The sequence below is a fragment of the Lingula anatina genome, unplaced genomic scaffold (genome assembly GCF_051362555.1).
Source record: "Lingula anatina isolate TDL-2025a unplaced genomic scaffold, LinAna3.0 unanchor82, whole genome shotgun sequence".
Taxonomy (NCBI): domain Eukaryota; kingdom Metazoa; phylum Brachiopoda; class Lingulata; order Lingulida; family Lingulidae; genus Lingula; species Lingula anatina.
Genome location: NW_028257603.1, coordinates 5774347 through 5800149, shown reverse-complemented (window position 1 = coordinate 5800149; position 25803 = coordinate 5774347). Strand labels below are relative to the sequence as shown.

The following is a 25803-nucleotide window of genomic DNA, read 5'->3' as shown; positions in this document are numbered from 1 at the left end:
AGGGTCTTAAATTTTGTATTATTATTATTATACAAAATATTGCTTTTACCACTGTGCAATTCATGATTGTTTTACCTGTGTAAAATGAAGTCACTGTGTAAAGAAAATGTTTTTCTGCAATACCCCCAGGCCAGGTAGTAATATATTTAGTTGTTTTATAAAAACCTACACTCTAATATCCAGGATATAGGACAATAAACAGGTGTGTGACTGGGGTGTGTGGGAAGGGGGGGGGGGGGGCAATGTTTTTTGTCTTACTGAAGTAAGTAAACATATCCTCATTTTTAATTCATCTTGAATGCAGATCAATGTCCATTAATTCTTGACCACTTCTGGGCATGAACTTTTACTATGTAACATGAAGCTTTGTCATCATTCATATTCTACTGGGTGCAACAGTCATATGTTATACAGAGGAAACCCAATGCTAATCTTTATAATAATAATAATATCCAATGGTCAAACCCTCTTAAGACTGAGCAAATACAATTTGGAAGGTGGGGTGCATAAATATAAATATGACTCCTAACTACAAATATCTTAGTCTGCGTTTCTTGGTCTACAAACATTGCCGAGTATTCATAAGAAACCACTTGCTCCACGTTCAACAGAAGATGTACAGGTAAATGCCAGAAATGTTATTTTACTTAATTTTTGCTCCTGTATCTGTTAAGAGGTTAAAAGTTATTTTATTTGACAACTGTTTGCTGCCTTTAGATCAACACACCTGTCTTCCAGTTCAGGTAGCTTTAATGTGTTTTCATGTTTACTTTAAATTAACCAAAATTTTGTACAGTTGGTGAAATGGTTGCACCATGGTTTACTAAAAATCCTCCTTTGAGTTCAATCCAAGAAAAAAGAACAGATTTTTTTACAACATGAACTAGCCCATATGATAGAACTTGCAAACTGCTCTAATAATAGCATGAAAAGAGGCTGTAATTGGGGTAGATTACAACTAAATTGATGTTCTTATTGTAAATACCACTTACATGTACCACAGCAGTCCCTCACAAATTATAAAAAAAGACAACAGTATACCTTGTTCCCACATTCTACCTTTTCTTCAACATGCATGGATCACACACAAACATTTACACTCTGTCTTCACCCCAGCTTATTTTTAAAACTTTTAAAAATATTTTTAAGGTCTTCAGTTATCATTATAATGTAAGCAAATCATAGAACAATTTTTGGATAATAATGATAAACATATTTTTCATAATTATCCAATAATTATCATAACTTTTGGCTAATTAAGATAAATATGTTTGAAGTATATGTTATAGAGTGAGGAACGACAATAAATCATCCACATGTAGCAGAACTCATGAAGATTATACCTTCCAATGTGTAAAGTCCAGTTTGCACTTCTCCATATTCTTAATAATGACATCCTGGTCGTCTGCCGCAGGGACTGTATTCATGTGAAGATGACAGGAATCAAGAACCCTAAGGTTTCCCCCAGACTTCAAAGCAACCTGCCATGGACGCAGTTCTTTGAGCTCTGACAGGGAGACAGCAGTAGGGGAGACAGCAGTAGGCGTGACAGACAGGATTTCTACAAAACCTAACCCAGCAACTGAGGCAGGCTAGAAGATAAAGAGTTGTAACAGAAAGTTATTAAATGACAAAAATAAAAAATCTTCCATGGCTGGTGCTTGTCACAATACCGAGTTTCACAGTTGCTAGAAATGGCTGATGGTCCCAGATACAGAGGTGCTTACAGCTCTGGACACTACCACTGACTTCAGTATCTCATACAAACAATATTACATTCCAATGTGTTGGGGTAGAAATATAACTGCAGATATTCACTGTAAACAAATACACACACACACAACAACAACAACAACAACCCTGCTACATGTACATATAGCTGTAACAGAGGTACCTGATACAGCCTGTTCTCACTGCCAGGCAATATTAACTTGTTTACTTGGATGAAAACTGAAAAAAAATACATATTATCAAATATAAAAAATGATAAATTTCAATGCAACATTTTCTACTAGTATAACTAAGAGCCGATTTCACAATGAAAAACTGTTGGGAATACTGCTACATTTGAGTCTACTAAATAAAAATGATTTTCCTGAAAATGAAAATTATGAGAAATTCAACTTCACCCATATTTACAAGCTTGTATTTATGATTTAATAATTTTGAACTTTAACTAAATCAAATTTATAGAGACTCTTTGATATTTTTTAAATAAGATTTGTTCTCAATTTCTCCACAGTCCAAACTATGAGGAAGGACCTCCAGGGCACAAGTTAACTAAGCGTTTACTCTTAAAACCAGATGTTTGGCTTAATAAATTAAAACCAGGATTGTGGCCCCATTTAAAGTACAAATCTTCTGTGTGTTTGCCCCATAATTTTCAAATGGTCCAATGTATATTATCCAGTCCACGTGTTATTGTATCCTGAAGTGAAGTCACATGAGGGTTGTTATTTTCAAACGGACATTCTCCGTCAATGTTCTCAGAGCAATTCCTGGTGCTTGATGTAAAACAGGGAGAACAAGAAATTGTTTTCTTACAGATGTTTACCAAAATAACAGGTTAGTTAGCATGATTCATCACTTTTAAAGGAAAAAATTCTGGAATGGTTATAAGTAACAACAGAGCTATGTGAAAAATACCACAAGAAGTATGATAAGCCATTTGAAAAATAATCCAGTCATGCTGATTTTCCAAACATGACTAGCATTTTCATCAATTAAAACCTCCCAATGAATATCAAGTAAAAAGATAAAATAATTGGCATTTACATGTATCAAACAGGACTGGTATGGGTCAAACTGTTCCAGTGATAGTGAATATGTACCACATCTACATATAAATCTCAGTGCCAGGTTAAGGGGACTTATAGTAAAAGGACCAAAGTCATAGAAACAAAGCCCTTGGCTTGTAAGTTTTAATAAAAAATTAAAACAAACTTCCCAAAAGGCCAATTAAAGACGGGGATTAAGTACAGTGTCCAACGGATGACGCTCTGGCGCCAATTTGAGGGGAAAAATGCCGTTTTCGGTATTGGGATTTTCTCTATAACCAAGACAGCTATTCAAGTGATTCAAAAGGCCTCATAAAGCTGGGTGAAAGCACTACAGCGCGGTACCAGGGAATTGTCTTTAACTATTTACTTTTGATTTTATCATCTTTTACGTTAAATCAGCCCATATTTCAATGGGTTATTCACTTTAAAAGGCGATAACTTTCAAACAAACAATTTCCTCTTAAACCCCTGATATCATGCTGTAGTCCACATTCCTAACAACAATAGGTGCAACTTTTGTAACGATCGGTTGCTCAGATAGTGAGATATACTCGGCAGCAATTCACTTATCTCGTCAATATAGAAAGCTGTTAAAACAGCCAAAAACGTTCACAGGTTGGTTAACAGGGCTTATTAGTCAAAATGCTTAGCTGGCAAATTTACCTGTTATCGGTTATACGATCAGATGGAACCATTGCTTATTGTCATCTAAAAATATTTTGTTTGGGTGCTTTGAAGGGGCAGAAAATCGTGCTTTTGTTACATTTTCCGACCACTCGTTAGGCATGTAAGCGTGCCGCCACTTTGATTGACAGCTCTGGAGAGGGTCCTAGCCTAGTGATGCCCCGTAGGGTGTCAAGGATAAGTAGAAGGAAGCGCTAACAAAGGCGATTACGTTTAACCGCAATTAAGAGGTGTGAAGTTGCATTTGATCGTTTCAATGGCTCTTCCTCGGCAATCGAGTAATTTTACCTGAGAGATTCCTTCTTTGTTATCGGCAAAGTGATCAGATAAAACTGTGTCGAGAGCAAGTGTCCGTCACTTGTGTTAACACGAGTTTTTTTGACGGGTAACGCTGCAGGATTATTTTGCACGACACTTGGTAATCGTCAGATCAACGGAAAAATCCAGCGATTATCTCATAGCAGTATTTCTCAAAATGCCAGCTAAGATAAAGGGGAGACGCTCAGCTGCACAAGAACCAGCGATAAAAGTGGCTGAGAGAAGGCTTTTGAGTGAAATGGCTGAGTGTAGGTGAGTTTTGAAACCACGAACGTGTTGATTGTAAAAAAGTATCTATTCAAATCTTTTGAAGCATGTAAAAGTTGCGTCGGCATTTTACCGTGGATTGCGTCTAATACTAGATCACACAGGGCACTGAATGAAGTTATCTTATGAATAAGTCTGATGTGTTGAGGTACCACGTGCGTCGTATTTATCATACCTTCCTTTTATTTTTAGGTTTGATGGGAAAGAGTTCGCAAAAGGATTAGATCATACAGTCACAGCCGCAAAAATGAAAGGAAAAACACATTAAAATTCGTTTCATGCACTACAGCTCTTGGGCAAGGGCATTGAAGGTAAAAAAAACACGTTATTTTTAATATAGCAATCTTCAGTATGAGTTCCTTTGCAAAACATTAGGACAAAAATGTTGTTTTTCACTTTTTATTACAAACGTGTAAAATGTGTTGGTTAAAGTATTTTGTAATAGTGCAGGGCTATTTCTTTACAGAGTCTGACTTTTAAAAGGTTAAATAAGATTTTTATTAGAAGTTGACTTTATCCAGTTTCTATCACTTGGTTATAACATTCATTTTTTGTAATTTTTTTTATACAGAAGCAAGACATTGGGCCGGACGGATGCCATTACAGCTTCCCAGCAGATGTGCTTTCTTTTATCAGGGCAATCATACCCAACCAGGTGAAAGCTGAGATTAGACAGGTAAGATAAGGTAAAATTTCTTATTGCAAGTGTACAAACCTTTATCCAATTACAAACAGGGTTTAAAGTAAAATATGTTGGCATTGTATTTTTCTATCTAATAGGCTTTCCTGGGATAGTTCTTTATTTACTCCAAGTATACAGATTAAGTATAATGATGCAAAAAATTTTTGGGAGCTACATATACAAACTATATAACTTTTATCAAAAAACCTTTTTTCTCTTTCTGTATGCCTACTAGGATGATTATGTAATTTTTACAACAGCTATGGTCTTTTTTCGCTTCTTTTAGACTGGGTATGCGGTTTCCATGGAGGAATTCTGCCAAGCTGTCCTATGAACATCATGTTGCTGAGCACCTATTCTTACAGTCGGTTACGGGATTATCTAACCCAGAATGAGGCTCGATTTTAGGACTAGCCCATTACTCTCAATGTTAAATTGGCGAACTTTGATCGTTCATATCAAACAGACCAAAGGACAATTTCTTGTGACGACCACTTGGTCATATTCACTTGGGTTTTTAGCGTCAGTCCATGGGCCTCAGGAGGATTTCTAAACCTTAAGGTAATTTAATCAGCGATAATACCAACACTCCTCCGACGGGCTGCAATATCAGTTTGCATCAGATACATGTTGATATAGGCATATTTTATCGGCTGTATCGAGTATAGCTGTGAACAAATGCGTGTGACAACTGTTTGTTGATATTCACTTATGCATTTAGCTCAGGGAAATGGCCACCAAAGGGATTTTCTAGTGGCGACTTTATCAACGATGGTGGTGTACTATTTTTAGAGCAATTTTTCCTACTGCCTACTATGATTAATACATACTAGTTAATTAAAATACTGTCAGAATTATTGTATAATAAAATCATAATCTAAACAAAGAAAAACATTATATTCATATTGCTTTTAGAGGTCTCAATTTGAAAGATTTGATAAGCTATAAAAGGGGGTTGGGTAGCAGTGCTCACCTGTCGTGGTCAAAGCAGGTGTCTCAAGTAATGCAATAAATGTGCTTTCAAAAATAATTTTAATTTGTCACTGCTGTGTTTTCCATTAAAATTTCTTTTCCTACTATTGGCTGGATTAACGTACAAAGATACAATATAAAACTTGTTGACTTTCAAACTGTCAAACCAGTGATGACACTGTTAATTAATCGTTGTAGTAGTGCTTTGTCCAACCTTGCGTAATTGAGAAATGTGATAAGATCAGTTCTGCCATATGGAACATTTAGCAGTTTTGGCTAGACTCTGATAACAGGAAGCAACAATGAAACTTGACTGTCAACCAGATCAAGATTTGAATGCCAAGTTCAAGCTGCAACTAAAGTAGGCCACTATTTAGGCTACATAAAACAAGTTCCCTGGGGGTGTTAAATTTTTCTGGGCTAGATAAGACCAGAAGTGTAAAAAAAAGGAAGAAAGAACGATGTCATCCTTCTTATGAGTAGACATTATCATAACATGGGAATCTTGATGCCTTTGTCTTTGGCTACCATTTTTTTAACATTAGGTCTATCTACTCCTGCAACAATGACTAAGTGCTTATAGTGTGCGATTTAAACCAGGTATGAAGATTAACATGAGGTTATTCTCTTTTATGTAACATGAAGCCTTTTTCTACTGAAATCTAGATAACATTTTGCTCAGAAATCCCAATTTTATTTCCATATGCATTACAAAAAATCAAAAGACTGATTTACTGTGTCGTTGGACTTCCCAATAAACAAGCTGTATAGGCCTAATGAAGTTCAAATGTTTTTTTAAAGGTCCCAGTAGCTACGGTTTCTTCCTCGCGAGCACTGTCTGAAGACTCCGAGGGCTGTTCTAAGTCCTTCAGTATCTTACGAGCGCTCGCTCCAGGTAGATTCTCTCTCTCGTCATCCGACTCAGCAAATACCGGTTTTCCCCAACCGCCGCGCATACTCTCTTTCAAAATTTTCTTTCTTTCCTCTGGAAATGGCTTTTTAACACGAACTTTTCTCTTCCCCATAGCGTACTCGACTTCTTCACTGCTTAGCTGATGTAAGACTTATGACCTATTACCGCACACGTAATCGGCTTATAACTCATTACCTATGCTCCGCCCCCCTCATGGCAACGGCCCTTAGCAACAGAGGCGTGGCTTAGTTGTCAGCCTGACTGGGGCGCGTGCCGGTTGAAAAACTCATCAAAAGACACATTTTGCGGTGCAAATTCAAAATAATTATTACAGCCAACGTTAGATACTTTTTTGATTAATAGAAACACACAAAAAACTCAAAAACATGATTTTAAGCGTAGTTAACCCTATCTGTCCCCTTAAGGGTGGATCAGGAGGTCCTGGCCTCCCCCCCCCCTCCTTTGATTTCTGAAAAAGATCACACCAATGGTCCCCTCTTGAAATTAGAATTATGTCAAACTGCATCATAGTTCTAAACTGTTCCAAATGGTACCGTTTGCCTTCTCAAATACCAAAATATTTTGGGGCCCACTGAAGGGGGGGGGGGGGTGCTTCTCACAATAGGATGACTGCACTTGTATTTTGTTATGGTGCTTGGAATACACCAAAACATATTAAAATACAGACAAGCATGACAGCGAAATACCAAAGTGTTCAAAGCGAGGCTGTGGGCTAATGATGACATAGGCTGTCACACACCAGACATACCCTCTTAATTCACACCGAGTGGAATACCAGGGGCAGATTTAGAATTCAGTGTAACTCTGTTATGTAATAACCAAGCCATTATGTTGACAAATTAAAATAAGTAATGTGGTGCACTGACTGTCAAAGAAGTGACAAAAATAATTATGAATAAAGAAAAATATGTTAGTGAAGAAAAATACTGTAGAATAATCCTATTATAGTAACCTACATGTATTATTATAACACAACAAAACCAACTTGAATGCTCTGGTCAAACTGATTACATCACACATTCAAATCCAAATGTTTTTTTTTTCTTTTTTATTTATTTATTTATTTATTTTTATTTATTTTTTTTAGTTAGATTTCAAAGTTTCATAGCCATACCTTAAATTATCAGATATATACATACTTAACAACTAGTAAGGATATTAATCATATCTTTTGAAAACAAAATCGAAATTAAACCACTGATTTCATTTTCTGCAGTAAATACCAAATGAAGCACAAATATTTGTGTCTGAAATTGCTGACTAATCAAAACAAAAATATAAAACTTTCCCTGTGAAACCCTTACCTCACTTGCATTAAAGAAGATGTCCTTAATGTATATTTTTATTACAATATTGATAAAAAACAAAAAATAGAGATGTACCTACCAATGTTAGCAAAATAATGCCAAAGACTAAGTTTCTGCAGCAAGCTCTGTCCCCCATGATACACCAGGTTGAAATGATCAAAACTGTCAAGACAAACAATAGGACCTCAAGTGACAGTCCGTCATGTGATTTTCACTTGAATTAATTTAATTAAGGGACCGTATCACCAGTTTTGTACAGAGTTCCGTTAACTAAATACTCCTTTCAAAGGGTTAGGTGTCAATAATACACTAGTAGATGGAAATACTGCATTGTTTCAGTATCTTGATAGTTCATGTACTACATGTGGTAGCATTTCTACCTAAAACAAGACTCCTATGTTAATACTTGTGTTACAGAAAGTTTAATTACAGAGAGAGGGGGTGTTGACTCACTAAGAGGTAACTACTAAAGAATGAAGTGTAAACATACTGAGAGAACACGCCTCCCTACAATTTTGAGATGGCCCCTCTCCCAGGATGTACTGTTATCCAGAACCTGTCCCAAACAATAAACGCAACCCCTAAAAAACTGCCTAGCGAGGAGGGCATCTGGCCTTGAGTTCTTCTGTCCTCCACCAAGGACAAACTCTTCATCAACACCCAGACAACACCAACACATGCGCTCTCATACAAATTCAGTTATCATCCAGTTTCTGTGGTATTATATATGCAATCATCTACAAGTGGGTGGTAATTTTTTTATTATTGAATTACAATTTCAAGCTTTATGGGTTTACTACACAGCACTTACTCCTCAAGCAAAAAACTGACAAAATCTTAATAAAAAAAGATAAATGAGAATGGCATATGCCATTAAGCAATTAGATTTTCTACATCCGCATTGGTATTTCTGTTGTTCTTCCACTCATACTCAAAACTGACTCAATTAGCTGCAAAACAATGACAAAATCTTACTTAAAAAAGATAAATGAGAATGGCATACGTCATTAGGCAATTAGATTTTCTATATCCGCATTGGTAATTCAGTTGTTCTTCCACTTCTACTCAAAATCGACCCAATATTAGGCTTCACTTTCAAACCTATATTGCAGATGCCTACATGTCCAAAATTATGCATGTTAAATAAACAAGATGAATTTGCAATTTTAAATGTTTTATCCATGAAATGAATACTCAATAAATGGCATTTCACAACATTTAAGACTTGCAGACAATTGCATGTTCATCAACAATTTTAATTGTTTTAAAAAACAAATTTATCACACACAGTACTAATTAAGTGAGCTGTTCTCACCTAAAATCATCCAGCAGTCCTAATGAGATTTCTGATGAGGATAAAAGTTCTAGAACTAGCTCAGATATTTGCACACAGGAGTCTTGATATTATTGGTATAAAGATGGTGTTATCTTTAACTTTAAAAATTTCATCCAACTGTATTCCTGAGTTTCAGTTCATATACAGGGCATTCAGACCACATCCCCCAATGTGGACATTGTCCTTGATATATATATATGACAGGGGTGGATCCAGAATTATTTCGGGGGGGGGGGGGGGGGGGGGGGGGGGGAATGCGGATGCGAAGCTCCCCCCCCCCCCCCCCTCGTGTGGGGTACAGACCTGCTGAGGGGCCAGAAAAAATGTTGGTATTTTAGAAGGTGAATGGTGCCTTTGGTATATATAGTTTAGAACTATGATTCAGCTGGTCAAATTCTAATTTCAAGAGGGGATTATTAGTTTTCAGAAATTAAAAGGGGGGGGGTCAGGACCCCCCCTGTCCCCCCCTTGATCCGCCACTGCATGGCTGAACAGGATATGAAATATCAGATGACGTTTTTTCACTTTCACTCCAATTGAACTTAGACTGGCCTACACGGCCCTTTAATAAATATATAAAATGTGTGTGTAATTCCCCAAACCCCACTCCCCCGCAGTAAGAGGATATAGCACCCTTTTAAATATTGCCCATGACGCATGCATTGCTTCCTACAAAGAACCATCATATTATATGTGGTGTTAAAGAGACACTTTACAGGGTTCTTGTGTGCAAAATGTACAATTTAGAAATATAGTTTTCTGGCTTCTACAATAATATTTAAGTAATCATTATTTCCAACCACCATGCCATTTATTTCAGAACTCTAAAATGCCTTAAGTTCCTTCTTAAGTGGCATGCATAATTGTTCCTTGGATGGCTTAAGCAAAGTGAAGTGTTACCAAGTAGACACTATTCAAATTTTGAGCAGGGTTGTAATGTCGTTACTTCTGGATGCAATGCACCCTATGACAACAAGTGTAATTAGGCTCACTGAAGAGAAAATTAGTATCTTTTAAGAAATTGACAATCACATAATTAGTCCCTTTAAAAACAAGTGTTTTTTCTTAACAGTAACTTCCTTGCATATACATGTACTGTGTACATCAAAACCATTTCAGATATCATCAATCATTTACAACATGAACAGTATAGTAAGAAATGACTAAATCTGCTTTTTTTTTTCTTTTTTTTTAGACATTACTATTTAAACCCAAGGTCTATAAAAACAGTGTATTGAGCCAGTGCTGTGTACAGTGTTAACCAAGCAAGAAAGCACAGTTCCCTCAGCTCATGGTGAGTATATATATGTATTCATATCACAGACATCTACTGATGCATTGAACAACTAGAACATGTACAGCTTGGTCACTGGGGGGCAAACAATAAATGTGAATACACATACTACAAGCAGGCATGTTTGATAATTGATGGACCTGGGAGAGCAGACCAGCAGATTATAAGGGGTTATGAAAAAACAAGGAAACAATGCCAATATTAATCCACTAACTTTGTTTCTGACATGCAGCTTGGTAATAAAAACCTGCTTTACGACAAGGATAACATCAAAGCAAGTGATACATGTAGCTACACATGTAGTGCAACCAAGACCAGGTAGGAGCTGTCCATTGTAATATTTTATAACTATCCTCCTGTTCCCAGATCTTACCTTAATTCCTATCTCCTTGCTAAATGCATGGACAGGTGTACAGATATACTTGGACAGGTATGTATTGGATGCACATTCAGTATCAAGTTTTTTTTCTCTAAAACAACTTTAATTTTATGTATGAATTACATTCATGGTGGCTTTAGTGAGCTACTAGCACTGGACATTTGTATGCTTGTAATTAATTTCAAGGACTTCAACATTGATCTATGATAAGTTGGCCAATACCATTTTTTGTAAATGATTATAGAATTTTTATTGTAACATATCCTGCAAATACAAATGTTCTTTCCCTCAGTTGGATATATTGTACGTTAAAATAGACGAAATGCAAGTTCCACAAGCTTGGACACACATGGCCTAAAGGGAGTTGGTAGTCAGTTAATTTTCCAGATATTTATGAAAACATTTTATTTAATCAGTTTTATTAGAATTCATCCGAGACAAAAATGAACACCGATCAAGTCAAACCTAAATCATATTTAGTATCCCTATAATTACGCAGGCTTACAGTGAATAACATGCATTTTGCTGATTTAGTAAATTCATGTTGCAATTTATGAGATTTTGAAATTTGTTCTCCCCAGAATATGTGTAAATCCCATGAAACATCTAATGATTATAACGAGGTTTATAACGGTCATAAATTGCCTGGATACTTACGTAAATCTGAAAGTTAGGAGTTGAATAATAAGAATAAACTATGGTAAGTCAGTTAAGATTATTTCATACGATCTGCAGCACTTCAGTGGGAATTATCCTTGATATTTATCTCAGAATAATCAACTTTAAATCCCTCTTTACTGACTAACAAATCTGGGGAAATTAAAAAGGCCGTCAAGGAGGTCGAATACGGACTTCCGGATTCCGCTTGACTCAGTTTTCGGTACCTGCACGTGAAATACGCCGATAAGGTCCCAACACACCCTGTGTTACACTTACCTTCGTGACTTTTTACAATTAGCGCGTAAATGGAAGCACTGACTGAGGATGCACGAATGCCTGGCGTTATTTCATCCAAAAAGATATAAAAGGTTATCAAACTGGTGAGTGAACTGATTAAAAAAAACTTGAAAAATGCGAATTACATTGTATATTGTAGAAGGTGCGACGGAAGACACAGTTTTCCAGAACATGGATATATAAACCTTACATAGCCTCGTGAGTACGTAACACAGGGTATTATGGGGCCTTACTTGCGGTAAGTACCCGGATGTAAGGCCGAAAGTGAAGAAGCAAAGGTTACGCGCGCGATTCAAAAAGATGTCTGACAGGGGCGGGGTTAATCCGGAGCTGCTAATTTGGATTATTTTGGCAACATTTATCTATGAACCTTATCTGTTAAAAATTATCAAAAATTATTAGTTTTCATGTTCAGGTAAGTTGTTTATGTACTTTCAAATAAAAAGCGTTGTCCCTCTAGGAAAAAAAAACACCAGAAAAATTGATAAGGATTTTTTATTTAAAAAAAAATCAATTCTTCTTCGTTGTGCCGTCGCTAGACTGTCGTTATTTCGCTTGACTATCTTTTGACTGTCTTGAGTGATCCCTGCTTGGAAGTAGTAAATTGGAGAATCAAAAATATTCAAAATAATTATCTTCTGTGGTAATTTGGTCGATTTTAGCAAACTAGATATGTCATATTTATTTATACAACATTGATTGGCTCAACGTAAACGTGCTGGAATAGTAAATGTAATGCTAATACTTAGCTTGGACTATTCGTTTCATCTGTAAATTTCATGTGCACAGCATAGCGTATGTAAAATACTGGTTATAGGTCTACTGGTTCTGATATAATATCATAATTTTACGAGTAACTTTATTCTGTTAGCCTGAACCGCGACCGCTCAGCTTTTCGTTTGTAAATTTCTATACATGTCGCATCTAACTTATTTGAAGTTTACCGCGCCGATCACAAAAATAATGTTTGACAGATCTGTGAAAAGTATTCGGAACGCGTCTTAAAAAACCTCAAAGTCATTTTTTCTGTGTCCATATCCAACACCCCCCTTCCCCCGTCCACCCCCAGTAAAGAGATAATTTTATCATGGCATCGTTTCTCCCCCAAACCGTTACTTTGATCACCACATCGTTAACTTATGTAGGGTAGTAACGGTGCGTGAAGGAGGATGCCAGATCTACATGTAGGCAATTAAGAAGTTGGCGTGCGTAGGACCTAAGGCTCAGAAAACAAGGAGGGTTCCCAAAGTTAAACATTAACTTTTTTCAACGACTTTTTTATTTAAACTGTTTTTGTTTTTATCTCTTATTGCATTCTTCATACTACGGTAAACAATACACCTTACACGCTAAGACTGCCCTGCATTTCTGACAGCCAGAGACAAAGCTGTGCTTTTAAATTTCTCCTGCAATTGGCACTGTGTATAAATAGAAACGACTCTTGAAGTGTTTTACGGGTCTGAACCTAAGTGATGCTAATTCAGTTACAACCAAAATCGAATTTTCCTAATGATTTAAAGATGGTATATAGATTGCGGAATCTCAAATAACACCACCTGATGTCCATACTTCCTTCTTAAATGTTAGGGAAACATAGCGGTATAAATGACTGTGGAGTTATTTAGAATTAATAATTTAACGAAAAGTGGCTCAAAACATCCAGTTCAAGTCAAAGGACGGCTCGAGCCTTAATTCCCGGGTAGGGAAAATTGCGTATTTCTGGAAGAAATTAGATTTGCTTTAACCTTATATTTCTCTTAAATTATTTATGTACTTGTCAAACGTATTATCATCAATTTCCGCCATTTTCCAGGGATCATACTCAGACACTGTAGAAAACAGTATAAGTCATTTGTCCATGCTTAGACCCATCATTCTTATTCTTGCTAATTCCCCAGGTAACCGACACCCGAGAGTCTTCTATTCCTTCAGATCCCAGGTAAGACCAGACACCAGATAATTATCTAACTTTGGACAAGTGTTTTTGTAATCTTAGCTAGATGCAACGAAAAAATAATTGTAACAGACGTCATTGTAGATCTGAAAGAAATAGTTATGAGAATGCAACAATACTAATGTTGTATTTTAATACATGTACTATACAAATGGATTCCTTTGCCTTCTACAGAATATTGTACAGAATTATCCAGATACATATCTGTGAATATGTAGTAACAACCAATCTGTACATGTGGTTTTAGTAAAGGGTGGCGTACAAACACACGAGGTCCTAGCGTTAACGTAGGTGAGTCCGAGATGAGATTTAAAAATTAAGCAGTCCAAAATGATAGCGTTTTGATCTTTCCTTGAAACCTACATGCAAGTACGTCGCTGATTGATACTTCTAATTGATATCATGATGGGATATATGTAACGATGGTTTTATAAAAATGATCCACTCACACCCATGGACCCAGGGGCGGATTCAAGATTATTTGAAGGGGGGTCCGCGGATCCAAAGCCGACCCCCCCCCCCCCTTGGCGTGGGGTTCGGGGCCCTTCAGCGGGCCCTGAATATTTTTAGTACGGTTAAGAACTATGATTCAGCTAGTAAAAATACTAATTTCAAGAGGGGACCAGAAATCGAAAGAGGGGTCAGGACACACACACACCCCGACACCCCTGACCCCCCCCCCCCCCCCCCCTCTAAATTCGCCACTGCATGGATCTTGTACTTGACACGGGACTATACATGTATAGTCACCATTTTGCATCCTTAATTGGGGGTTACACTTACATTAGCAAATGTCCCGCTATGTTTGGAAAGGCTAATTTTGCACACGATGTTGATGTTGTCAGTGACTGACGACAAAATTAATTTTTTAAAGACTTAAAAGAAGCGAAACAAAAAGCGTAGTTTGCTTCTTTTGCTGGTTTGTACATGTAAATCAACACATTGGCTTGGTTTGTTTACCTCAGGAAATTTGTAAGTGTAATTTTTCTTATTCAAATCCCATATCACATTGAACTCAAAGGGACCGCCCATTCAATACAAGCAAGTCCAATTTCAAGTCGCATGTCATCGCTGACTTAATTCAATCCTCATCTGCACATGACCCCGCAAACTGGGCTCGCTAGTAACCAATCAGAACGGGATTACCCCTGGTATTAAAATGTAATTTTCTCTGGAATGAGGGACTAAGTCTTCTGTGATTTAATATAAATCAAGCCTAGACCGATGTCTGTTACCTTCTTCTTTTGCATTTTTTTCATTACTTATTAGAAATATCAAAGAGTAAATTGTCAGTCTTCCCGGGTATCAATATTTAAGTCAGTATGTAGGTAATGGTCATATGATAGCTTTATATGTTAGCGCAGAGATAGAATTCCAATTACAGATTCATTTAAGGAATAGACATAAAACAAGAGACTATTACTATCGTAGCTAAAACTTATTTATCCCCCCCCCCTCACCTCCAAACAAAATGGAAGATTAAGGCTCAATACTAAATCTAACAGGAGAGAAAAAATACATGCCAAATGTATTTCACAAACTAATACTGCAAAATACCCAAAACAATTTTAGCATATAGGGCCTATCCTGTGTCCGACATTCACTATTGCTACCAAATGCAACCATCTGTAAAACACACATACGCATTCGCTGCATGTGCATAACGACATTTGCAATAATATTCAAGAGGACTGGAAAACAGTTACTTTCTACCGATTTACGCACCAGCGTGGCCAGTGTTAATTGCATTCTACAATGACAGGTATACATCTTAATTACTTTGTGCTTCCGCAAGGTTCAATTCAGTTTAAGAAGATATCTACTGGTCATGCGATTGTAATGAAAATAAACACGTCAAAATTTCTAGAGATGTTTGTTCATTTTGTAGCCGCCAACATCCACGTGATTAGCCTGCAAATGCATATGAAAGATCAATTTAACAAACCAACAGACGTATTCACTGGACTAATGCATTTTTCCACCAGATATGTGGTCCACATAAAGAGCTTTTGGGGGTTATTCGTACATTGATGCTATTTCTTTATTATCCCTAGTTGGGAAATTTCTAGATAAAAACGTCCCATTATTGATAGAGATCAGAGCAGAGAAGAAAACCAGTTCCGGGAATGAATAGCGGGCAGTCATGTTAGATTATTCTTGCCTGTTGGAGAATGCCAAATAAATATTGTAAGATAAAAACGAAGGATCAATTAAATTCTATACCCATTGTGTCAAATTATTAAGAAAAGCATGATATGGAAAACAGCAAAGTGTAAGTTAGGCCTTCATTGTTTCCAATTTACTGTTATGTATTTTTAAGTTTTGAGTTATTTAGAGGATCTCGAAGAATATGAAGCAAGTGTGTCCACTGTTTTTTCTCCAATCATTTTTATTTATTAATTATTTTCAAGAAGGTGGGCAGGGCTTTGGGTGGGCCCCCCTCTTTTTATAAATACTATGTAACAAAGTTGGCGGCATTGTTTAAGAAACTAGGTTTGAATGTATCTTGGGGTGAATCGCAATTATTGGAAGCGAACCTCTGGAGACAAATTTTTGTATTTGCATATTAGTGGCAAAAGGTTGGAAAGGCAATCCAGTTTCTTCTTATTACTTCCTCTTTGAGAAGATGTTATATACAATAGATAATGAGGAAGTTGACCATTGCCATTAAAGTCTTGCGGGGTTTTGCGCTGATGTTTATTACATGCTCATTTATACAATTTAGAAGAACTTCAGTTTCAGGTCATCGGGGAGTTTGGACTAATCAATTGGACAGACTAGTCAAGAAGATGGAGTGTAAAAGATAATGACTTGTCTGAGGGAATTTTGCTCAATTATCAGTGACTGGCTAACCTCTATGTGTGCTTAAACCGAGAGCGTGCAAAGTGTGGTCATTTGGTTAGCGATCAATTGTTTTAATAAGGAAAAGTATTCACGCAAAGGTAATGGCAAATCCCCCCCCCCTTTTTTCCCCCTTCCCAACTCTTCTCAACACTGCCCAACAACCATATAAGATATTTTTGTCAAGTTAACCTGCGTTGATTTTGGTTTTGATGCGTTTTGTATAACGCATAAGAGTTGTCCTTGCAGTCACAATGTTTTACAACATATCAGTTAATTTATAAATATAAGTATCAGTTGCTTCGTAAATATGATCATACAGCTGTTTCTTGGGGACAAAGTTACTTTGGTAATCTAGGCATCTTGATAGTGTGTGTTTGTGTGTGTGTGTGTGTGTGTGTTTGTGTGTGTGTGTGTGTGTGGTAGATGGGGGGTCAAATTAAGCTATTTTCTTCTGATAAAGTCAATGTGTGTTTGTATGGTTCCACTAGGAAATCATGAGTTTAATCCAAATTTACAGCAGTGGTAGCTTCCTGTTCTGTTACCCAGGGAGTTTTAATCATTTTTTGCAACAAAGATGCAACACTGTATAACGGATGTCTTTAGGGAAATAAGAAATCCAATATCTGTCAGAAAAATTATTTTCTCGTAATTGCTTAGTACGATACTGTGTAAATATTCCGATTTTGAAATGATAAAAAAGCACCGTTATTATCACGAGCCAAAAGTATGTGGAGAAGAAATTTGGAAAATTGTGAATCTGCGGAAGTGCTCCGCTAGGTAGGGACGGCATTTACCTGCACAGGTGAGATATTTTGTAAATAAGGCAGTAAAAACGAAAGAGAAACATCAATTTGGCTCACAAATGGCCGTCAAACTTGCTGAAATCACCAGAGCGTGTGCTATTGTAGAAACAAAACTAGAAAAGCACTCAGAGAGCGCAGACCTCCGCCGAGGCAGCAAAGTCTCCATCCAATGCCTTTTCACCCCTAAATTTTCAATATTTTTTATTATTGATTATTGATTGATTATTGATACGGATCACCACCAAAAACTAACCATCTGTTCCTTGGCTCACTTCTGACAGTTTCTGAAAATTTCATCAAAATCGGTCCATAACTTTCTGAGTTATGTTGATGACAGCCAAACAAACAAACAGCGGTGAAAACATTACCTCCTTGGCGGAGGTAATAAAGGCCTATGTAAGATTTCGTTGACATTTTCCTGGGTTCTGTGTGCATTTCATTTCAAAACGAAGCGAGTTAATAGTTTTTGTCAGAAAGAAATTACTTGCTTGTGGCAAAAATATGCATTCCTTCTTTGTTGATAATCAAAATTAATGCTTTTTGATACCAGAGAAATCCACGTCAATATTATGTGACACATTCTAGTTTGAAATGAGAAAACATTTTGTCCAAATGTTAGGAAAGATGGGCAGTATTTCTTATTCTTGGGAAAAAATTACATTTGCTCGCTGCTGCAATTTTAAGTGATCGTTCTGGCAGCATTTTTTATCTTACACAAATGAATCTTATCAAGAATAATTACATTGAAGACAAAAATGTCGGTCTCCTCACCGTGACGTTCTAAGAAGCATGAGAGTGAATCACACAAATTGAGCGAAACCTGAGAGAAAGTGAATAGTAATTATGGTTGACATGATTAATACCGCTGTTAGAAATGTTTTACTGATTAGGAGATGCAAGTACCCTTAGAAACTGACGTGGGATGTGTGAGTTAGATTCATTTTGGGCACCCCCCCCCCTCCCTCCCCAGCCCCCTTCTGATTTCAATAAAGATTGGGAACTTGAATATATTCAAAACCAGTGTTTTGGTGTCAAATTAATCAAAACACGACCTTACTCAATGTCGCCAAGACTGGTGACGCACTAGGTATCTTAATGTCTACTCATGGGATCTGAAAATATCTTAACACAAACCGAGAAACTTTTGGTGCTTGAGTGGTTTATCAGCTATATCATGTAGATTTTGAGATAAATTGGCAACGAACTACATTCAGAACAAATTGCAATTTTCTTCAAATTTGTTTGGAGTCGTTATAAACACCTGACAACAGGTATCTGTCATGAACAAACTCTTGGCATGCTGTACCTACCTGTCACAAAACCAGGTAGTTAACATGATTGTTTGACACCGTGTGACTGACATGAATCCATAAGACATCATTGTTAACATTGAAAAATTGATGATTCTAATTTTTGTTTGGTTCACGTCTATACATCAAAATGGTAAATGGTAAATATTTCCATCACAAATGAGTGCTGTGTATAATTACGGTTTGTATGAATTCGTCGATATCGGTATCAATTAATTCATTTTTATTCTGCATAAAAAGTCGCGCAGAACATTATATTACAAAACGGTAGCCCAAGATAAGAAAATACGCACATCTACCGCTGGCAAGAATGTTTTCACCTCTGGTTGTTCGCCAATAACTTAGCTTAAAAAAGGTGTATTTTGACGAAATTTTAAGTATAGTTCAGAACAGGTTTAACTTAAAAGTGATTAGGTTTTGGTGATGATACATTAATTACTGATAAGTCATAAGTTAATATTTTTCTTTGCTGAGACACTTGTCTATCTGAATGCCTTTCAAGTATTCACTAAGTTTTCATGTCATACTCTCTGATACATGTATAAACAGCATGCAGTACAAGTCTAAACGTCTTCATAACAACTAGACTGATTCTGTGTCAAGTATCAAGATTTTCATAACCCTTATATCTAATGACCTTGGGTTTCGGCCACTTTCGCAATTCAGTGAAAACCACCTTAAAGTCATCAGCAGGGCTGTGTCGGTTCTGGCAGGGGCATGCTGACGTTATGGGGGGCAGGTTCCCAGTTAATTATGAACTTCAGGGCACAGACTCACTTAGGCATTATTATTTTTGGCTTGAGGAGACCCTACATAGTCGAATCCCTTTTCACTAAAACCCCTGGAACCTGAAAAAAGTAGCAGTTGCTGTTTTATCCACACTTGGTGTCGGAATCTATTAGAGAATCACCTCTTCTCTCAGCTGTAGCATGTGGTTCCGCTGGAGCGGTTCCAATGGCTGAATGACTTTTAAAAATATAAAGAAGACGGTCACTTTCTATGGGCCGAAAGTGAAGACAATGATCATTCCCAGACATCTCAAGCCATTTTCTTTGCATTTTGATCACTTCAAGGGTTAACGAGAGACGCTGGGGTTATCAACCGAGTATTTAGATCACTGGTCAAAGCGCCGCTCTCGGCCCATAATAAACCCATTACATGTATGTGCACAAATGGCATGGCAGATAGGGCAAAATCGGTTAAACATTTTTATTTGAACACTTCTGTGCGTCTAGCCTGCCAAAACATTGGCTACATATTCGATTTCGTGCTTCTGTTTCCCAGAATTGATCACATTAGTGCCATGCACTATTACTTCATGAGCGGCATCTAAATGGAAATCTCCTACCGGCCTTGGCTATAACGTAACGATATCCATCTTTGTAACTGTTGCTATTACAGTTCTCAATATCCCCAGAAAGACCGCAAAACAGATACACCCCTCATTACTTTTTGTCACTATTTTTTCAGTGTAGCATTAAACAAAACGTAACAATGTTTGCGTTTCGAGCTGCCTCGATTCCCTGTACTATAACATGAGAATCTTCCGATAGAGGGAGTTGCAGGGAAATTAATGACATTCGTTTCTGGTTACACAAGTTACACGACTGGCTTCTAATGGGGATGTACATGCAACTTCAGTCAAACCAGGAAGATCGTTTTGTGTCAGTATATCGGACGGTACTTCGAGGACATTGACATTTTCTAAATCCAAAAAGAGCAATTTTTAACACAACTGGAAAATTGATGAGGGCAGGTGAAAGTTGACAGATGATAGATGAGTAGTGGGATAGACTGCGTTCTGAGTTTTTGGTAACAATTGGATACAGGAAGAAAAGATAATCATGCATCACCATATCGACATTCCCATTCAGCTGCAGTATATATTTTCGTTGATCGTTCCGAACAAACAGCAGAGTACACAGATGAAAAAGGTGAGATGAGAGCATGGAATGAAAGAATCTATGTCACGTAAAAAATGGGGTGCTTTTTGTCTCGGGACGTGCCTTTCAGGTAACTGCGGATATCGCAAGGTATGTTCTAATTTTTCAAACATTCCCATACGCATGGTCTGACTAACTGTGTGAAGTTTTGGAGCATGGTGTTTGCCTTCCTAGAAATGCATTCACGTCACAACTTTCGCCACCGCTGAAACCGTTGAAGTGCCTAAAAACGCGTTGGAAACAAAATAAAGCAAAGGTAAGCGTAGCTCAAAAGTGTCCTTAGAGATCACAAAGCACAGGAAACCTAATGTTTAATGTATCCGTAAATAAAGATATTCAATAGGAGAGATTGTGACTGGGATCTATTCTTCATATATGTATCAACGTACAGGTAAGCGTTTATATATAAGATTTTCTTAATTATCGAAGGTTCAAATAGGCTAAAACATTGATATCCTACACAAGAAAATGCATCTTTGTGGGCGAGAGTAAATCGTTTTTATTGCCACAGAACGTGAGGGCTGACAGAATAACTATACGTGTAAACCACACGTTTATTAGTAAAACATGCAGCACGTTTCTATATGTACTTTACGTGCTGTTGGTAACGTTAAAAGATACCGAAATAAATACTATAACGCCCAAGAAGTTACACTGTCTCTAGACCACGAGGTGTGTCTGCAAGGTAACAGCCAGGTGGTTGCTGAAGTGTGACGACATTCTTCTCCTCATGATCTTGTTCCGGGTGACACGTTTTGAGGCCTGGGGTGGGGGGGGGGGGAGAGGGGGATGGAGAGGGGGGTAACCAAAGTGTGCCATTACAAAGGGGCCAGATGGCATCCGAGAAGCATCCTTCCAGTATCGGAGGGTTCTAGGGGTGGCAGAGAGAGATAAAGAAGGCCGCCATTTGACTTCGAGGGGGTTATACCTGTAATGTAGAAAAACCATGGCGTTTGATATTTGGAAATGTAATGTATTGACTATATTACCAGGTTTGTTTATTTTTTAGGTACATTTTATTTTTTTCTTGATTACAGGTTACGTTTTTACTATAATTGTCATTATAGTGACAATGTCAACTCTTAACCTTCCTTGTTTAGTCCATCGGTTGCCATCATCATAATACATTCTTTAAGTAAAAGAACGGATCAAATTATGCATGCAAGACCTAGTCAAGGTGGTTCGAGCGATATTTTAATGCCACACTTTGAATTTTTAAAAAAATATTTAAATACTAACGGTACACTTGTAGTCGCGTACAACCGTATACTCAATTTTAAAATGAAAGTTCTTGAAAAAAAGTCGGTCGACTCGCCATGGATGACACTTCATATGAAGCTGACAAAAGCGCTTTCCTCGAGGTTCAACGCTTGGCAAGAACTATATTTATGTGATTGTTATTTTTTAGACAAGTAAACCATAAAAGGCGACGTTTCGTATTCCTTTAGGCTCTAAAAGTGCAGACGTCCGTAAGAATCAAATATGGGGCGACAGGACTCAAAAGAGATTTCTTTTCGTTTTTTTTCCAAGTGATAAATCATTTTCCCACACCGCCCAAACCAGCGTTCTTTTTTTCAAGATGTGCTTGTTGCCTATTGACAGTGGAAGCATCATTACCGTTGTCTTTCCCATACACTTGTCAGTTACTATGTAATGAATGAGCGGACACTGTGGAATTCTAGCGTGGCTGAGGAGCTCTTTGAGGTGTTGCTTTTAAGCTTAAAAGTACTATTTCTAGAAAACAAATGTCTTATTTTACCAACGAACACTCAATTGTGCTTCCCCCACTTCAGAGAGAGAGAGAGAGAGAGAGAGAGAGAGGGAATGCCATTCTCATGGTAGGCCAGTCTTTGTTTTATTGAAGGGTAAAATATTTACTTATTGGTGGACATGCACCTTTCAGTGAATGCTGCGCCGGTTGTTATACAAATCCACACCATTCCTCATGTTAAAATGCGATCACTTTCGTCGTTTTTTTCTGTGACAAACATAAAGAGTAACTTAATAACTTTATGGAGTTTATGCGTGGCTTGCCGTGTGTGTTTTTGTTTTTTTGTATTATGTTATGTAAATGTGTTAAGGTACATGAGTTCACTTGAAATGCATCTAGAAAACAAACAAGTTGGAGTCGTACAACAAAGTCGAATGCAAGTCATTAGTATGCATAATTTACCTGATTACTATAGTATTATATGCTTGGTAATCAATCCTATTGTTACGCCGTTTCATAATCATCTTTCCATGCATAACTCATAACCCAAGCGTTGAATCATTCATGCTCGTAACGAGTTCACATGCAATTTGATAGTTACAAATGTACAAATCATTAAATGTCTTTTTATTTCAGAGTCTATCAATGTATGGATCCTCATCTCGTTAACCACCTGCCGAACAAGTTTTACTAAAGACGCACGAGAGAATGGACGCCCTTAATTGCACGGGTTCTAACTTAAGCCAGATCGCTGGAGAAGACCCAGATTTTCTCCTCTATCAGTTCGTGGTGAACGCCTACATCACGGCCCCCCTATGTCTGCTGGGGTTACTTGGAAATACGTTAGCCTTTTTTACTCTAATGCGGGATACCAAAAGATCGGTGACATTTTTTCTGCTTCGTGCCATGGCGGTGATGGACAACCTTGTTCTTATTATTGCCCTGCTGTTGGTGTTACCAACTGTTCATCCTAATACTGGGCTTTTGAAATGTTTCAGCGAGATAGGCTATATCATGGACACGTGGATATGGCCGCTTGGAATGACCTTCCAGACAGCGGCCGTTTGGCTGGTAGTTGTTGTAACTGTTGATCGATACATTGCTGTTAAGATGCCTCACCGCGTCCGAAGTTTGTCAACAATTTCCAAGGCCAAAATAGCCACGGCGACCGTCTCTTTGATCTCCGTTCTCTTCAACTTGCCACGATTTTTCGAATTTTATATATCGTATGACTTGACGTGTGTTGACAATACCACTACCACTACCCTGAAACCGGTATCAGTTCCAACTGCTCTGCAGGAAGACCAGGACTACCATTACGTCTATACCTTCGCCCTATACTGCCTGGTGAATTTTGTGATCCCCCTAGCCACTTTAATTTTTCTTAACATCAACTTAATACTGGTTGTTCACAGGGCAAACACCGATCGACGGATCATGAGCGTACAGTCCCTAAGAGCTGCTAGTAGAAACCAGGCATCATCGGAAACCAATATTACCTTCATGTTAATTTTAGTGGTGTGCGTGTTCATTGTTTGCCAGCTGCCGGCACTTGTAACTCAGATATGGTATGCTGTGGATCCAGAACAGACTGGATACAAATATTTGGGAGAGTTAAGTAATCTTATGGTGACATGCAACTCGGCAGTTAATTTTCTGATCTATTGTGCGTTCGGGAAGCGTTTCCGAGAGTTACTCAGAGAGACGTTTTGTGGCCGCCATTCCAGGAGAAAGGGAAGAAGCAGCTTTCATCGTTCTTCTGATCGTTATACGGAGTCCATTCTTTTAAAAGACACCTAAAGAACCTAGTTTTTGATATTAATTGAGAACAAAAAGATCTTATTTCTGAAATGTCATGTAAACCCCCCAGTGCGGATCCTGTGCTTCTACATGTACATAAACGCAATCAGTGTTACATATTTACCCTCTACCCTCTACCAGGGCCGCAGTTATTATTGTTGACATTTTTGCTGAGGCGAGAGCCAAAATAACTGTCTATTTATCTTTAGACATATCTGTGAATATCTGTGGAAAATCAATCTGTCGCCCTTGTAGAGGGTAGTAGATACCCGGTGTCAATGAGGGACCTTTCCACTCGCTGAGAAAGAAATATCTGAACAACTGATGTACAGACGGAGCAAACCAAATGTGCTTCTACAGACTCTTGTGCCATTTTTCCTTTCATATTTTGATGTAGGGAAGAGGTCCGAACTAACTTTAAAAGGAAGAGGCGACAATATGTTTTTGTGATGCATATTGGTAACTGTTTGCGATTTGCTTCAAACGAGACGACAGAGCCACAAAGTTCGTTCTGTGTCTGGTGACAAGTGAGACACTTGCCCTCTGATATTTACTTGTGTTTGTAGTATAGCCTATTACAATATTGAAGAAGAATTCTTTTTCCGACGACCCATGTGGTCAGAGAGTATGAGGCACCATGAATGCTAAGAAAGCGTGACGACGCAGCCTCGTGGAACACTGGAGCTTCTGGCAAGCAAAACCAAAGTTATTATCTGTATCATATGTATTTAATTGATAATCATGAAAAATGTTACAATAAAATAACCAATCTTTCGTCGAAATAACTGATTGGACAATGTGTACTGGCAGTCATCAATCATAATAGTAATCATGGTCTGAAATTAACAAACGCATTTTGGCACTGTGGTAAGAAGAGAATTTGGCAGGTAACTACTGCATAATTCTGGACGATATAAGAACTTGTATGAACGCCGTTTATTTATTATTATTTTTATTATTATTATTATTATTATTATTTTGTTGTTGTTGTTGTTGTTGTTTTGAAGAGCGTAATATCATGTCTTAATTTAAAGTAATTTGAATTGTTTAAGGACGGCAACTGCTGGACAGTCTCTTGATGGAAACCAACAATTCTTTAAACGTTCAAATGCTTGTTCTTATATGCTTGGAATTAAAACGTAGATATTTCACAAAATGTTTTTGTATGTCACTGCCAAGCGAGATGACAGACTTTTGTCCTGTTTAAGATGGAAGATATTTATTTACAATTACTGAAATACATGAAAAGATAGCGAGATTTATAACGCCACGGAGGTTCAGTATTTAATGTTTAATCCTGATCTAAGTTCAGCAATTTCACCCGACTTTTACATGTTCTTTTAGATATGTATTATCACATAAACCCACAAACACACACATACACATGTGCATACATACATACATACATACATACATACATACATACATATAACTTAAGCTTATTGTATCAATATCCACCTGCAAGAAGACAGAGTACAAGTCTATTTTGCGATAAATCTTAATATATGAACAGACATTAGTCCAATTA

General features: G+C 37.4%; 2 protein-coding genes and 1 long non-coding RNA gene across 8 annotated transcripts in view; 2 read left to right on the top strand and 1 right to left on the bottom strand.

The window, feature by feature from the left end:
- Positions 1-8139, bottom strand: part of LOC106152815 (uncharacterized) — a 55479-nt gene extending 47340 nt beyond the window's left edge. For both annotated transcript variants that reach the window (XM_086998454.1, XM_086998452.1), the window contains exons 1-2: positions 8024-8139; positions 1344-1592 (exon numbers count right to left, since the gene is read on the bottom strand). In XM_086998454.1, coding sequence (XP_086854580.1) covers positions 1344-1592; positions 8024-8080 — 306 coding nt within the window. In that variant the 5' untranslated portion in view covers positions 8081-8139. The remainder of the gene's footprint in view (positions 1-1343; positions 1593-8023) is intronic.
- On the top strand, positions 507-25076 carry LOC112042308 (FMRFamide receptor). Of its 5 annotated transcripts, XM_086998458.1 has the most exons (4): positions 507-622; positions 10476-10574; positions 13809-13849; positions 23112-25076. In XM_086998458.1, the coding sequence occupies exon 4, from the start codon at positions 23184-23186 to the stop codon at positions 24273-24275; it is 1092 nt and encodes a 363-aa protein (XP_086854584.1). In that variant the 5' UTR covers positions 507-622; positions 10476-10574; positions 13809-13849; positions 23112-23183; the 3' UTR covers positions 24276-25076. The 5 variants fall into 5 exon arrangements, with proteins under 5 accessions (XP_086854584.1, XP_086854581.1, XP_086854583.1 ...); XM_086998455.1 differs by lacking the exon at positions 13809-13849; XM_086998457.1 differs by lacking the exons at positions 507-622; positions 13809-13849 and adding an exon at positions 2410-2565.
- Positions 2908-5761, top strand: LOC106164603 (uncharacterized). Its single transcript, XR_015331599.1, has 4 exons — positions 2908-4034; positions 4242-4360; positions 4621-4725; positions 5018-5761. It is a non-coding gene; the product is annotated as an uncharacterized LOC106164603 (long non-coding RNA).
- Positions 25077-25803: the final 727 nt, after the last annotated feature.

Coding starts and splice junctions, on each gene's coding strand:
- LOC112042308 (XM_086998455.1), top strand. CDS start 23,184: ATGGACGCCCTTAATTGCACGGGTTCTAACTTAAGCCAGATCGCTGGA.